General features: G+C 53.0%; 1 protein-coding gene across 3 annotated transcripts in view; it reads right to left on the bottom strand.

Moving 5' to 3' along the window:
• Positions 1-11,567: 11,567 nt before the first annotated feature.
• PHF2 (PHD finger protein 2) overlaps positions 11,568-16,003 on the bottom strand; it is an 88,976-nt gene continuing 84,540 nt past the window's right edge. For all 3 annotated transcript variants that reach the window (XM_072959126.1, XM_072959125.1, XM_072959124.1), the window contains exons 19-22: positions 15,757-15,852; positions 15,122-15,231; positions 14,133-14,538; positions 11,568-13,450 (exon numbers count right to left, since the gene is read on the bottom strand). In XM_072959126.1, the coding sequence (XP_072815227.1) occupies positions 13,362-13,450; positions 14,133-14,538; positions 15,122-15,231; positions 15,757-15,852 (701 nt within the window). In that variant the 3' untranslated portion in view covers positions 11,568-13,361. The remainder of the gene's footprint in view (positions 13,451-14,132; positions 14,539-15,121; positions 15,232-15,756; positions 15,853-16,003) is intronic.

Here is a 16,003-nt window from a genome sequence, read left to right as displayed (position 1 = left end):
AATTTTGAATCTATTGATATGTATAGTTTCCCTAATGGTTGCTCTAGGTGTTACCGCACACAGACATTATTTATCACAGCCAATGGTGTAGATGTTTTACCAGTTTGAATGAGTTTAGAAACCATACTTCCATCTACACTTTCTTTACCCTCCCAAATTCTGAAACAATTTTCCTAATTATTTCTTCTACATATCTTGAGAACCACATCATAAGAGTGATATTACTTTTGTTTCAACCACAAAATCTGATTAAAGAAACTCTTAAAACAAAACAAAACTCCTCAGTGATCACACTCTGCAAAGTGCCATCATCCTGGCAGTTGGGGGTGGGAGGGCATGAGATTCTGAAGTCTCCAGGGTTGGAGTGGGGAGAGTAAAAGCTCTGAATGCTGCATCTCTTACACAAGGTGTGCCACACCTTGTGGGTGTTGAACGTGTATGGGGGTGATGCTCTCAGCTCCCTTCAGGAACTTGAAGCGGGAGGCCAGAACAGTGAAGTGTCTCTTCTGCTTCTTCTTACAAATGCTGCAGTTGCAAGGATATGCAGGTTTGCCGAGACTCAAACTTCAAATTGAACGGCTCCACAGTGGCAGCCTCCTGCATATTTTACCAGGCCCTGGTATTCCTAGGAGTCCATCAGCAGCTTGGCAGTGCCCTCAAAGCTGAGCCTCTGCTGCTTCTGCAACGTCTCCCAGTGCTCCTGCTGGTCACTCAGATCCAGCTCTTCTGCCAAGGGTGCCGCAGGTGAAGGCATGTGCAGCAGCAGCTCTGGTGGCACCATGGGGCCCGCCTCCTGAGCCCTTGTGGCAACTACAGCCAGTGCTTGGTCAACAGCTGCCTCAGTGCCCTCCAGCTCCCACTCTTGGCCTGGCCAGAGGGCTACCTTGCACAATGTGTGCTAGGGGCTAAGCCCAGGTCGCTTCTGCCCATGTGGCTTGGCCACTGCAGCTGCTCCTGCAGCCTGGCACGTAGGCCTTGACACTGTGCATCCACTAAAGAAACTCTTGATATTACTTCTATTTTACTTCTATTTTTACCAATTTTTTAACTTTTTTTTATCAATTCCTTCTTCTGTTTTTACCTATTCTGTTGTTTTTCTCTCCTTTCTGAAGGTACCAGTCTTCTGTTTTTCTTTCCTTTATATTGGAGAGCTTCTGTTAGCTTTATTTTTTAAGTAGGTGTGCTAGCCACAAGTTCTGTTAGTGATTGATTGTCTGAGAGTGATCTTTCTTCCCCTCAGTCACGAAGGATCATTTCACTGAATATAGGATGTGAGGTTAATGACTTTTCCTTCCTCACTTGAAAATCATTGTGCTACTTCCTTCCAAACTCCATGGCTTCAATGACAGATCTGCTGTCACTCAAACTGGTGCTTCTTTGTAGATGATGTACCATTTCTTTCTAAATTAAAAAAAATTTTTTTTTCTTTGTCTTCTCACAAGTTTTGACTCTGATGTGTCATGGCTGGTGTGGATTTCATTGGATTTATCTTGTTTGGAATCATTCAGCTTCCTGAATCTGGAGGTCTTTGTCTTTCAAATGGCTTGCTTTTTATTTTTTTAATAGAAACTTACAAAAAGCAAAATATTTTTATTTTGATGGAGTTCAGTTTGCTAATTTTTAATTTTATGTTTTGTTCTTTTTTTTGTCCATTCTAAGAAATCTTTGCCTAACAAGTTCATGAAGATTTTCTTCTATGTTTTCTTCTCGCAGATGTATAGTTTTGGCTTTTAAGGTCTCTGATCCTTTTTACCTTCACTCTTGTGTATGAATGAGGTAAGGGCCAAGGTGGTCCCCACCCGCTGCTGGACAGATATCTAGTTTTTCCAGTACCATTAGTTGAAAAGAATTTTCTTTCCATAATGAATTGCCTCAGTGTCTTTGCTGGAAATCAGTAGACCATATACATGTGGATGAATTTCTGGGCATTCCATCTAGTTTTATTTTTTTGTATCTACCACATTGTTTTGTTTACTTAGCTTAAGAACAAGCCTTTGTAATTTTATGTCATCTTGAAACCAACCAATCTAAGTCCAATGTTGTTCTTTTAAAATTGTTTGTTTTGGATATTTCAGGTCCTTTGCATTTCTATGTCAATTTCTACTAAAAATCTTGCTAGGATTGGAATTCCAATAAATGTGTAGGTCAGTTTTGAACAAATTGACATCTTAAAGATATCTATTCTTCCAGGCAATAAATACAATTTATCTCTTCATTTTTAAGTCTTTAATTTCTCTCAGCAGTTTTTTCTGTCACTAGTTTTTAGTGTATAAGTCTTGTAAATATTTTTGTTCAATTTATCCCTAAGCATTCTGTGTTTTTATGCTATTGTGAAAAGTATCACTTTATAATTTCATTTCCAGTTGTTCATTGCTAGCATATAGAAATACAGTTGATTTTTAAATTCTGATCTTATATCTTGTGACCTTGACAAACTGGCTTTTGCCAGTCTCTCTAGTCTTAACCCTTTTTTTCTCTTTCTCTACTTCTTTGTTCATTATACATTAAACTGATTTATGCTCCAGGTCTTTGCTCAAATCGGTTCTGATAGCTCTTTTATGGATTCCTTAGGAATTCCTACATATATATATAATATATAGGACTTGTATTTCTCTTCCTTGCCTTATTGCTTTATTACACTATTGAATAGAAGTGCTAAGAGTGGATTTCCTTACCTCAGTTCTGTTTTGGGGGAACTGTATCTAGTCTTCTCACAAAACAGATTACTTTTATCAAGTTGAAGACATTCCTTTCTATTTCCAGCTCCCTGAAAGATTTGTCTTGAATGGGTGCTAAATTTCATCAAGTGTGTTTGTTTTTTGTTTTAGTCTATCAAAATGATCATATGGTTTTCTTCTTTATTCTCTTAATATGGTGAATTATGTTAATTTGAGAATGTTGAACAATCCTTGCCTTCCTGAGATAAAAGCCACTTAAATATGATGATCCCTTTTTATATTACTGGATTTGTTTGCTAATATGTTATGGAGAATCTTATGTTTGTATTCGTAAGGGATATGGGTTTATAGTTTTTTTTTTTCCCCTAATATCTCTAGTTTTGAAATCAGTGTAATGCTCACTCATAAAATAAGAAATGTTGCTGCATCCAGTATTTTCTGAAAGAGTTTCTATATCTTTATAAAATGTCTATGAGAATTCACCAGTAAAGCAATCCAGGCCTGGAGTTTTGAGTGTGTAGGGAGAGAACTTTTAAAATATTAATTTTAAAAAAATTGTATGTAGAAAGCTAACCAGATTTTCTGTTTCTTCTTGCATCAATTTTGGTTATTTGTGTCTTTCAAGGAATTTGTCCATGTTATTTCAGTTGTCAAACTTATTTGCATGAAGTTGATCATAATATTCTTTTGTTTTTTTAAATGTCTGCATTCAGCAGTAATGACCACTCTTTCGTTTGTTATATTAGGAATGTTTACCATCTTCATTTTTTTTTATCTGTCAAGCTAGAGGTTTATCAATGTTATCGATTTTTCCAAAGAACTAATTTTGGGGTTCATTGATTTTTCTCTATTTTTCTGTTTTTTGTTTCATTGACTGTTTCATGTGGCTATTTACATTTAAAATAATTAAAAGTAAATAAAATTAAGAATTCAAAATTCAGCCACAATAGCCAAATTTCAAGTGCTCAGTTACACTTTATGAACATTTTCATTATTGCAAATAATTTATTGGTCAACCCTTGTTCCGGAGGGTGAGAGATCTGTTTCTCAACTGGTCTCATCTCTCTTAGGTAGGCATTTTCTCTAGGCTTCTTGGAGGTCATGCAAGGTCCAGGTGGCTCTCAAATCCATCCTGTCCTCTTTATGACCCTGGTCTTGACCCCAGCTCAGGCCTTATGGCCACCTCCCTTCTTCCTGGTCCCTCTGCCTCCTCTTCAGCCCCAACTGTCTGTTCTCTACCTCTGTTTCCAGAGGAAGCTTCCAACTTAATGATCTGCCCCTACACCACTCTGCTCAAATCGCAATGCTCCAATTACCTGGGCCCCCATAGGACTTGCCAGAGGGGGACGATCTATCCCCCGCATAGCCATGTTTGCTGAGAGCAACTCCTACTTTTGAACGAGCCACCAAAAACATCCATGTCACTTGTCTCACTTGGCATCAGTCACCTACTAGAAAATGGGGACAGGAGAAATACCACCAACCCCAGAGCTGCATGACCCCATCTCTTGGACCTGGTTTATGGCCTAAGCCCCAGGGCCAATCCCAGAGGAACCTTCTCTCCAGGCCCTACAAAGCTGGCCCAGGAAGGCAGGTTCTAGATCTCTGAGTCCAGCTGAGTTTAAGAGTGAGACAGAGCATGCAGCAGTTTATAAACACTCCATCAAATGTATCAGGGGTGTGTGGGGTTGAGGGCCAGACAGCACTTGTCTGGAATGCTGGAATGGACTCCAAGGCTGTGGTTTTGGGATCTGGAGTCTTGCACTCTGTCACCTGGTCTCCCAAAAGCCTGGGCCTGCCTGCACAGGTCAGCCCAGCCCCTCATAGTTAGAGTGGCCACACCCCCTCCCTGCTGGCCTAGCCATGCCCCTGACCGCCTGCCCATCAGCCCTCAAGCCATGAATCATCAGCAGCCTCATAAGAGGAAGCAGTGATAACCCCAGGCCCCAGAAGGGCCACCCTGGATGCTAGTCTGTCATAATCCACCCCTGCAGGGCAGGGATCAACATATCCTCCCCTCAGTTCCTGCTCCACACATATTCCTCTGCCCGGAGCCCCCTTTAGCACCGACTCCCTCCCTCCACTTGGACATCCCTCTTCTCGAAGTTCCCCTTGTCCCCCTCCCATCCTTCTGTTCCCTCCCTCCTCTGGAGGCCCTGGTCCTTCAGTCCACCTTGCTCTCCCACCAGCCACCAGCCACCAGCCACCAGCCACTGGTGCCCTTGCTTACCCTGAACCAGGGGCTTCCCAAGGCTCCAGTGCCCACATGGAGGACACAGCCTGTCCTCAGGGGTGAAATGGGCCAGGACGGGGTCCGTGTGGCCACCCGGAGGATGCCCTACTGGGGCTGCCAGAGTTGAGGCACAAAAGAACGGGAAGTCTGGAATGTGGGGATCCCACAGGTAGTTAGTGGGGAGCCATGGAAGGTGGCTAAGCTGAAGAACAACCAGAGGAGGCAGAGTTTGGGGCCGAATTTGGAGACCACGAAGAAGGGAATCAGGGAAACAGAGCCAGGGCAGGGCTGACGTAAGCAGTCCTGGGGGAAGGCTAAGTGGGGCTGGCGGGAGGGTGAGGTCAAATGAAGCCGGAGCCAACCGCTCCAAGCCTGTCGGAGGAAGGACAGATAAGAAGGGTCCCTGAGGCCCGAGGCACCCAGGAGTTAGGGTCTGGAGCTGCTAAGCAGGCACGGCGGACACTGCTCCTGGAAGCGCCCGGGGCAAAGCAGAGTGTGGGCACCAATAAACGTTACCTGAGCTCAATCCACAGCCACCAAGAGAAACCCACCAACAAATGTCTGTGGGACGTGGACCACAAATACCTGGAGGCTGATGGAGGACAAACACGGGATCCCCGCTCTCAGCCAGGAATTACAGTGCACCCCCCGGGAGTAGGGGGAGGGTCACAGGTGATTTAAAATGTAAAGGATAAGAAAGTAAAACTGGGGCGCGGGGATAGCTCAGCATGCCCTAGACCCTAGGTTCAGTCCCCAGTACCTCCTCTAAGAATGAATAAATCTTATTACCTCTCCCCACCACCACAAAAATAAAATAAGTAAATAATACAATAACAAATAAATAAAATATTTTTAAAGGACTTTCTGTTTTGTTTTGTTTTTTGCCCCAGAATTTAAGGTGAAATAAGTGGCTTTGAGGAAAGGTACTGAGCCCAGTACTCATTGTGGGGACCCGTCTGTGAGCCTGGCATTGGTTTATCCCTACGATCCCATCGAAGGGAAAATAGCTGTCCCCACGCTATAGCTCAGAGGTGGCCTTCCCGCCAGCTGGGCGTGCAGAGCAGGAAGACAGACTCCTGGGGGCCCACTGCAAGCCAAGTCATGTGATTCTCCTAAACGCTAAAAGAAATGAACCCGCAAAGGAAGGCAGCAAATACAAATGAGGCAGACCAAGGCTTACTCTACAAAATGTGTCCAAAATTGTGGCCCACTTAAATAAGATTTCCCTTTGAGTAGCAGGAAAGTGTTATTGGTACCCACATGCACACACGGTATCACTGATTCCAGATAACTTTGTAGAACAGCATTCTACAAAAATCCTGGCTTTCCAAGGTAGACACGTGCTGGACCCCATAAGGCCTTACACACTTACTAAATCAGCCCAAACGAGTAGTGCCAGCCGAGCTGGGCCCACAGCAGGGGTGCCAAGAACCCCCCCGGCCTGTGAGGCTGCATCGCCTCAGCCCCTGACCCGGTTGGGCCGGGCAGCCCGGGGCAGCATGTTCAGGGTGTGCAGAAGCTCTGGCCCAGCCCGAGCCAGCCTGTGTGCCGGCTTCTCCTGCCCACCTCGAAGGCCAGGCCGATGGCTCCATTTTACAGGAAGGAAGTCGAGGCCCGCAGAGCCGCGGCCCTCTCTCCTGCTCCTTCCTCCAAGCTCCGGCACATCCGCTGTTTGGTAAATGGAGTTTAGGGGGTGAGGGGTTGCAATCTTGAAATAACACCGGCTGGAGTGTGGGTTTAGGCCGCAGGCCGGCAGGCGGACAATTAATTACGAGGATCCCACTTTGAGCCGGGCGAGGGCCCAGCTAGGCCGGGTGTTTACATGCACGCTCGTCTGTTTGGGGCCTGCAAATCCGTGTCAGATGTTAATGGAACAGCATCATTTTTCTGCCGAGGTGGCATCCCCTGGGATGTTTGGATGAGGCGGCCGGTGGGACTCGGCCTGGGAAAGGCGGGCTGGCGGCTAAGCGGGGAGGCCATTTGTCAGGCTGCCCGACAGCCCGCAGCGTCCCCCTCCCGCCACCACCCTCCCTCAGTCCCGCCGCCCCACCCAGCGTCCCTCCATCTACCGGGCTCTGGGGACGCAGAACTGTGCGTCGTAAAAAGTAAGGATCCATTCCAAAGTTTGAGAAGGAGGCTGCAAACTGGGAGTGAGGAAACATTTAACTGAGCATCAACACAACTGTCTGGGTTCACACCAGCCCGGGGTGCAGCCTCCGCCCCGCACCTCACGCCTCTGCAGGTCGGGGTGCTCTGTGTCCACCGGCTGACCTCTCAGCCCTGAGGCCGCTCTGTGGCCCGGGTCCTGATGCAACCTGCCTCCTGCGCTGGCAGTCCCCATGGCAGAGAGGATGTAGGGCAGACCAGGTGGGGACACCCCACTCCCTCAGCTCCGGCTCCCCGCGCCATCCTCCTCCTTCTCATCAGGAAGGCCAATGGAAGAAGAGGCCCAGAGAGGGGAAGTGATCTGCCTGAGATCACACAGCTAACAGGCACTCGGGGCAGGCCCCAGCAGAGGGCCAGGTGGGAATGGCGGGCCTGTTGGGGAGAAGTCAGGCCTTTGGGGAGAAGTTGGTCCTGCGGCACCTCTGTGAGCAGTTGAGCCATCAGCCACTCTGCAGATGAGGAAATTGGGGCCAGCCCCCAGGTTCCACAGCCAGGCTGGACAGGGCCCACCATGGGCTCCTTGGGCCAGCGGTATAGCCATTCATATCAGGGGGCACAGCCTGGGCCAAGCCTAGGAGCAGACAAAGCCTTTCTGGAACCCTGGTCCTGCCGAGCTCTTCATCCACACGGCCCCCATTATTCTTCGTGAAGCTTGCTCCTGCCCCAGGGCCTTTGCTCGACTCTTCCCTTTGTCCCAATACGCTTCCCCCATGCTATCGGGGTTATACTCAAAGGTCACCTTCTCAGAGAGGCCTCTCGACCTCAGGACTCAAGCCTCATCTCCTCTGCAGGCCGAGATATAGGGGCAGTGATGAGTAATTAGCCTTGCCCCCTGCCCAGCACACAGTAGGCACTCAGGAAATGGAGCCACTCCAGCAGCATAATCACTATATGAAACCTGTGGAACCGAGCACTGGCATCTAATGTCTTTGATATGAATCTTATGCTTCATTATCGTTATTGTTAAAAATTGCTTTCCTAGAGCTGGGGACAAACAGCATCTTTTTCTTTAAACTCCGGAGAGTGAGCCCTCTTCAGTCTTCCTCCCACACACCGTCCAGCCTCAATACTGTGGACAAGAGGGACAGAGATCCCGTGCAGCCATGAGTCCAACACAAGACCTGCCGCCGTGTCCCATCTGCAAAAAAAGAGGGCTCCTTGTTCAGGGATGTGCACGGAGGGGTGGGCAGGGTCCAGAGGGGAAGTGCGGTTGGGGGCGGGGTGGGCTTGAAGGTCTCTGTGCAGCCTGGGAAAGAGGGAGACCCCGTGATGGAAGGGAGAGTCGGGCGAGGGATGGCCCATCCTGCTGAACCCTCTCCTGTGCTTAACCCCTCACTCCAGCCAGCCTCAAAGATGGCACCTCACCTGTTCCCACCCCAGGGCCTTTGAACGGTAGCTCCTTTCTCTCTGTTCTGGCATAGCTCTTCCTCCTGGGGCCTTGGGGAGTTGCCCTGCTGGCCGACATCTGCGGGAGGGTGTCTCTCATGGGAGGGTGTCTCTCATGGGAGGGTGTCTATCATGGGCTCAAGGGCTCTGTAATCGTCCTGCCTGGACTTAACCCCAGCAGAGTCTCTGCCTCGGTTTCTCCCTTGGTAACAGAGAGTCATAGGACCTCCCTCAGGGGGCGGTTGTGAAATGTGGTTGCGCGAGTATGTGCCAGAGATTTAAACAGGTCTCACTCTCAGCGCTTACATAGTTCGGACCAAGCTGATCTGATGATCATCCTGTCATTTCCAACACTCACAGCACACTGGTAACTTCACTTTCCTTTGCCCATTGCTATCCCCTCGGCCATTAGCACCAAGGTCTTGGCCGCAGGACACCAGGCACTAAACGAGATGCTTTCGCCTTTGCCGGAGGACTGTTCGTTCCTGGCCCTCCCCTGCCCCCTGGTGGTCGCTCTCAGTATTGCCCCAAGGCACCAAGTGGGTCCTTTTCCTGCAAGTTTGGGTATGGGCTCTGGGTCTGTCCGTCTCTGGGCACCCAGGCAGGCCCATGAAAAGCAGACTGGGCTGCCCGCGGTGCTGAGCTCCCCACCTGCACAGAGACGATGGGAACGTGTGCTTGATGGGCACAAGACCAGGGGCAGAGGGGGAGCCCCTCTGGGGAGGGGGAGCCTTTGAGGGAAGAGGGAGCCCCTGGAAGAGGGGACCCTCGGGGTGGGATGACCCCCTTGTCCTCAGCCTACCCCGCAGCAGGCTGCTCTCCTGGAGAGCCCACTGCACCTGCTCACTAACCTGCAGGGGCTCCCCGGGGCCTGCCACGTCCCCCACCGTGTGAACACCCTCGGCCCCTCCGAGCCAGCTCCAGCCCCACCTCTCACCATCTGACCACCCTGAGGTCCATCTGGTCACCTGCCCTCCCTGGGGACCTTCGCTCGTGTTGCTGGAAACATTGTCATCTCATGGGCAGCTTCAGGGAATCTCCTGGACTCCCCCCTTTTACCTAGAGTGTAAGAGGACACCATGGACGTGTTTCACCACGGCCTGTCCTACTGTACAGGGGGCAGGGGACAGTGTGGGCCCCAGAGCTAGCAAGATCTGGGCTCCCCGAGAGGAGCAGCAAGCCACTCCCCTCACCCCAGGCTTGGTCCGTATGAAGGCTCCAGGAGGTTCTCAGCACGGAGCCTGGCACATAATAGGTGCTCAGGAAATGGCGATAAAATCCAGCTGCACTTTGGGAGCCCAGTTAAGGGGCAATCTGTTTATTTATGCCGTGTTCAGCGCACAGGGCACCAGCTGCATGTGAGTCTCAGTCAGACAGGGCCAGGGTAGTCTGCAGTAACAAACAGCTCCAAGATCTCAGAGGCCTCACATGCAACCCTTTGCATTTCCTCTTGCAAAGTTTGTTGCTGGTCAGGTGGGTCTCCGAGCAGGAACTCCAGGACCCTGCTGCTGGCATCCCGTGGCACCCCCGGAGCTGCCTCAATAGGATGGTGGTGTTTCAGTTACGCAGCCGGCCACCCGCTGCCAGGAGGCTGAGACGTTACGGTGAGCAAGGGACAGTCCTGGAGCACTCAAGTCTCATCCACCAAGGGCTTCATTCTGGGCCTCAGGTTATCCACCTGTCAAGCGAGGGGCTGGGTCCATGGGGCCAGACAGGGCACTTGCTCAGCCCCTCCCCTCCCAGCTCACTGTCACAGGGCAACTGGCCCTGCATGGCGAGAGGGAGATCCCCGAAGGGCCAGCACCAAGCGTGGAGCCACACAGGCCCCTTGCTGCTCCTGCTACGGGCACACCCAGAGATGGCGTCCCAGGTCCATTTACAGATGACACACCTGGACACATGGGCTGCTGGGGCCACAGTGAGGGCCCAGGGTATGACTGGGCCATGCAGCACCAGGACGGTGTGGGTACAGCCCAGGACAAGGCCTGGGGCTCGGGGAGAGACTCTGGGCACCGGCTAGGAGGCCCTCCCCACGCCCAGGGCCCCAGCTTCCAGATGGCCCTCTGAAGGCCCAGTCGCAAAAGCCACATGTCCGGAAGCACCCAAGAGCACCCAGATAGCTCGGCCTCAAGGAATCAAGCTCAGGGCCTGGGCAGCCGGGGCATGGGGGTGTCCAGAGCCAGGCCTAGGGGTGCTGCACAGAGCAGCCCGGGGCTGGGCACACTCTGCCAGTGGCTGTGGGGTGAGGGTGTGGGGACCCCCGGGAGGAGTCGTGGGGCAGAATCTGGCTGGATCTGGGCAGGGACAGGATGGCTGCCAGCAGGGTGAGTGCCCAACACACAGGTGTGCAGGGGCCCCTCTTGTGAGATCCAGCCAACGGACTCAAGCTGTGCCCAGACTGAATGCTGCATCCCAGGGCCCAGCAATGCCTGAGATGCCTGGCAGCTGGGGTGGCCCTAGCTTGGGCCCAGTTTCTCCTCCACGGCAGCCCCCTCCAGCCAGCTTGTCTTTCTTTCCTTCTAAACCTCGGTCCTCACCGTGCCCTGCATTGTGCATCTGTGTGGATGTTGGGGGAGCAGGGGGTGTGGCATTCTGCTTTTGTTTGTTGTGAATAACGTCAGATCTAGATTGAAATCTTGCACACGTTCCTGACTGGACTCAGCTAAACTACACACCTGTGAACCCTAACAAGGCCCTAGATGTCCCTAAGGGTGCTCGGGGCTGGGATTTCCAGGGTCTCAAAGGCTGCCCACCCTGACCAAGGGTCTCTTTTGCCTGCTCCCACAGGCTGGTCCAGGGTGCTGCGGCTTTGGGGTGCAGGGCAGTGTATATGCCCTGTGGGCAATTCAAGGGCCTTCCAAGGAGCGTCCCCCTGTGTGGGGGGCCTGGCCTGACTCCCCGCCCTCACACCCAGCCCAGTGGCCCATAGTGCCTCCCCTCCCCACCGTCAAGGACCCCCACCATCCTCACTACCAGAGTGGGCGACGGCAAACGAGGTAGAAACGACACAGACATGGTTCTGTACAAAACCTGAAATATTTTTACTCTTTTAAAACTTTGATCTAAGTTACCTTAGACCTCATGGACTCGATACAAGAGTAATATGAATTGGGAAATAAAACACTTTAATAGCCACAATAAACTTTGTTAGAAATGTACATGTTGCCAAAATAATAATAATAAAATTAAAAAAATAAAAGAGAGAGGAAGAGAGGGAGCAGCTCGATGGCCAGGTTAGATTCTATAAATGTTCAGCACGGACAAGGAAAGGAAACCTTCAAAACGCTGGGTCTGATAGTCAGGGCCCCGTGAGGCTCGCCCCTCCCAGCCTCCGGGCCCCGGGGGGGGGGCTGTGCGCCCCCAAACAGGACAAGCAAGGGTGGCAAGGCCTGCGTGAAGCTGCCTCTCCTCGTGGACAGAACACCCAGGGATGGGCATATAAACAAAGCTCATAAGAAATGTACAAATATAAAAAGCTACAAACATTAATAAATTACAGCATCACAAAACACAGAAACACTTCACAAGGTGCTAGTAAAATAACTGTACCCCCACCCCCTTCATCAGCAAGAAGGAAAGAAAGAGCTGGTATTCGAGGTGAAGATCCTTCTTCACGTGTGTCTGAAATAGATCTTTTGTGTACTGTTTGCTTCTGTAAAGACAGATTATAAGGCTGCACAGACATCACTTGTTTTTCAGGCAATACCTTAGGTCCTAAAAGAAAAAATAATAATAATAACCATAATAATACAAAGAAAGGAGGAAGAAGGAAAAGCATCGGAAACCCAACTGTCCATCATACTCGGCAAAAAAGTCGTATAAATGTTAATGAAGGGCTCTATAGAAAGAAACTCCTAAAGATACTTTTACTCTTATAAAAAAGAAGTCATTTAAAAAGCTATTTACACGCTACATTCTATGAAAAATATGCTTCAGGAAATACATCTAAAATTAAAATACAGGATTGCCTGAGAAACAAATCCAGCCCCTCCGTGTCGATGGGCAGACACGCGGTCCAGGAGCCACCCATGCACTCGACACCAAACGCCAACAGGTGACAAGACAGAAGTGCCCGGCCCCCAAGTCCTCAGGCCGCCCGGCCGCCGTCCGTCCCACCGGGCACACGGCAGGGTGACTTGGCTGGGAAGTGCTTCTCGGATATAACCAGTCGGGCTGGACAGGGCGCCCCCGCATGGCCTAGCCTGGGCCCGAGCCCTTCCCCGGGGACCCCATGACGGCTCCCCCCACCCCACTGACACACTGACCCTGCTGCCGGCCCCAGCCAGCCCCGAGAGATGCCCCAGGCATTCAGGGCACGCCACCCGCCATCCGGCCCACCACCCACCAACGGGGGAGCACAGAAGCTACATTCCTGGCGGGGCCGAACACCCTCTGCACTTGTCTGAGAATCACTTGGGAAGAGAAGGGGGGCACATACACACCCCAATTTCTCCTCCTCTTCCTCTCTAGTGTTCTTTGCCTTTTTTTAAGCCTCTGGAGGCTACCAGCCTGTGGCCAGCTCAGACTCCGGGCCTGGTGAGCACTGGCTCACTCCTCCTTCCTTGAAGGACTCCTGCTCCCAGCAGAGCTGCAGAGACACTGCAATCACACCCATGCTTGGGGATGCCTGGAGGCGGTCCTGACACTGGAATGGTCCTCAAACTGGCAGGGCCTCGTTTCGGGAACTGGTCACTCTAAGCAACTTGAGAAAAGACGTCTGTCCGTACTGGCGAACTCCGCCTGCTAAAGCAACAGACGCTCGTGTGGGGGGCGGGGGTAGCCGGGAGGAGGCCAGGCCCTCCCTGGGATGAGGCAGCGAGGCCACCCTCCTGGGGGCTGATGTTCCAGCGGGGCTCCGGGGGTCCTGAGCGGAGCAGAAGGATCCTGGTTTTCCAAATTTAAAGGAGCAGTTTTCCATTCCGATGAATTTTCAAAATTTTCCCAAGCCTCTGTTTGGCAGTGGCCATGCCCTTTTTTGTACGTTTTCCTGAGGGAGGAGAAGAGACAAAAAAGACAGATGAGTGAGAGGAGCAGTGTGTGGGGTGGGGGTCTGCAACTCCTCCTTGAGCCCCTATCCCGTCTGTAAAGTGGGTCTGCCACACCGAAGTCCTGGGGGCGCCGCATTCCCCCCAGATCATCAGTTGTAGACAAACGCCCAGCCCAGAGGCCATGTCCCCACGGGGCTGGGCCGCGGCTAGTAGGGGAGGGACGGGCCAGGGACGGCATCACTATGAAGCGAGGCCCCTGACCCACGTCCTGGCAGCAGGGCCACCTGAAGCCACGTTCCCCATGTCACAGCCAGGGTGAAGGGCGTCTGGGATTGACAGTAGGGATGTCATGGGACCCAGACAGTCCTCTCACCCTAATTCACTCAGAGGAGCCTGGGTCACCTTAGGCCCGTCCCAGCGAACCCTCAGCAAACTGCCAACCACACCCTGACTCCATTTCAGGCCCCAAGTCAAGGCTCTAGGAGCCTGAAGGGCTGGACCTCGCTCCGAGAGAACCAGAACCCCTGGGTGAGTAACCATAGTCTCAGTCTCGAAAGGGACCATTTTGCTCACAGGCTGACCGAGTGCCTGGCCACAGACACTTGTGGCTACAGTGGGACAAAGGAGACCTGTGGGCATCCACAGGGACAGTCTGCGAGTCAGGGCTGGCAGGCGCGGTACCTTTGGCAGCGGTGTTGTTGGGGGATGACGAGGAGGGCCGCCTCTGGGTGAGGAAGACCCCAGGGGCCATGGGCTGGGAGGCACGACCGGCTTGGGCCCCAGCAAAGGTGCCGGCTGCCGTGTACTCGTGGTCAACCAGGCTGCTGCTGTGTGACTCTGGCTGGGGCTCAGGCGAGCTGCCCTCCTGTGAGGCCTGGCTGCTGGCCGTGCTGGTGGAGGCCGGGGTGGTGGAGGCTGGGGTGGTGGAGGCCGGGGTGGTGGAGGACGACGTGGTGCTGGCCGAGGTGGTGCTGGCCGAGGTGGTACCGGCCGAGGTGGTGCTGGCAGAGGCAGAGGTGGACGGGGAGGTGGTGTTGGGGGCCAGCTTCCTCTTGGTGTTCTTTTTCTTTCTGCTTTTCTGTTCCTCCTTTGAACAAAACATGCGTGCATGTCAGCTGGCAGGGCCGGTCAGGCCTCGGACACTGGGAGCAGCCGTAGCCTGGGAGCAGGCTCCTGTGCACAAGGCCTCACCCCTGGCACTGAGCAAGCCAGCGCTGCTGGAGCAGAAAGGTCTGGGCCGTGCCCGAGCCCCAGCTCCAGCCACGCTGGGCACCTCAGAGCTGGGCTGGGGCCTGTGGAGGAACCACCAGACCCCCTGCTGTGAGGAGGACCGTCCTGGACCCAGGGACGTGCGAGATGTGGCACCAGCACTCAACTGCAGCAGAAAAACCTTGCTCAATCTGAGCTGACCTACTGGTGGGTGTGTGGTATGAGCCCCCCGTTGCCCCAAACCCCTCCATTCCCCTTCTGAGCTGCCATGGGACTCTTGCCACCAGTTCCAGGCTTTCCCACTTCCCACTCTCAGAGACTTGGGAGCTGGAAGAACAGGGGTCAGCAACACTCAAATGTCCCCAGGCCTGTGACAGCCCCAGCCTGGGTGGTCCATGCATGAGGGTGGGGGGAACAGAGGCATCTGGGAGCCTGAGTTCAGGCGGGGGCCCCCTCCTCACCTGCTGAGACAGTTTGGCCGCGGCGGCTGCCAGTCCGGTCTCAATGGAGGCCACTCTGGTCCCCTCACGCACAGGCCTGTCCTGCCTCGGCACTGACGGCCCAACCCTCGCTGTGGAAGAGAAGGTCAGCCTGCCTCGAGCGGCCACCCACTGCCTGTGTGCCCTCCTGGGCTCCCCCGATCCTGCCCCAGTCTGTCTCTGCATCCCAGGGACAAGTCACAACTCAAAGAGGGTCAGCATGAGCCCCCACCCAGCGAGGGGTGGCCTCCCAACACGAGCAGACAGGAGGGGTCAGGAGGGAGTCGCGTAGAAGGCGAACAAGACCCCTCCCCACTGGCCGCTGTGACGGGGGCCAGGTGCAAAGGCGACTGTCCCAGCTCCTTGGAGAGGAACTAGGCAGAGGCGCACCCACCGCGGAGGCATCGCACTGCCCTACTTGCAGGCGCTGGGGCACCTTTGGGTGAGCTTGCAAAAGCACCTGGGCTGAGGTCCCGGGACGGATGGGGAACCCCAGTCAGGCCCCTGCAGGCAGGCGACACTCCGTCTGAGCCCCACTCAGAGCCAGTGAGAGAGTGTGGGACACGGCTGCTGGCACTCGGCGTGGACGGGGCTCCCCTCCCAGCCCCCAGCATTACCTGTCGGGCTGTAGGGGGCATCATCCGAGCCTTTCCTCTTCTTAGACCGGGACTTGAAAACAGGACTGTCCTCATCGGATTCCAGCGAGGGGTAAACTAGAGCGAGAGGAGGGAGGGCGGAACTACTGGTGTGGCCACGGGCAGACCTTGTGGCCGGCATCCCCCGGGCTGTCCTTGGCTGCATAATGCCAACCCTCCGGCGTGGCTGCCACACACATCGGCACAGGTGGCCTCTGAAGTTGTCCAG

The sequence above is a fragment of the Vicugna pacos genome, chromosome 4 (assembly GCF_048564905.1).
Source record: "Vicugna pacos chromosome 4, VicPac4, whole genome shotgun sequence".
In the NCBI taxonomy this organism is placed as follows: Eukaryota; Metazoa; Chordata; class Mammalia; order Artiodactyla; family Camelidae; genus Vicugna; species Vicugna pacos.
The sequence above is the reverse complement of the archived record's forward strand: the minus strand, read 5'-3'. Positions and strand labels throughout refer to the sequence as shown.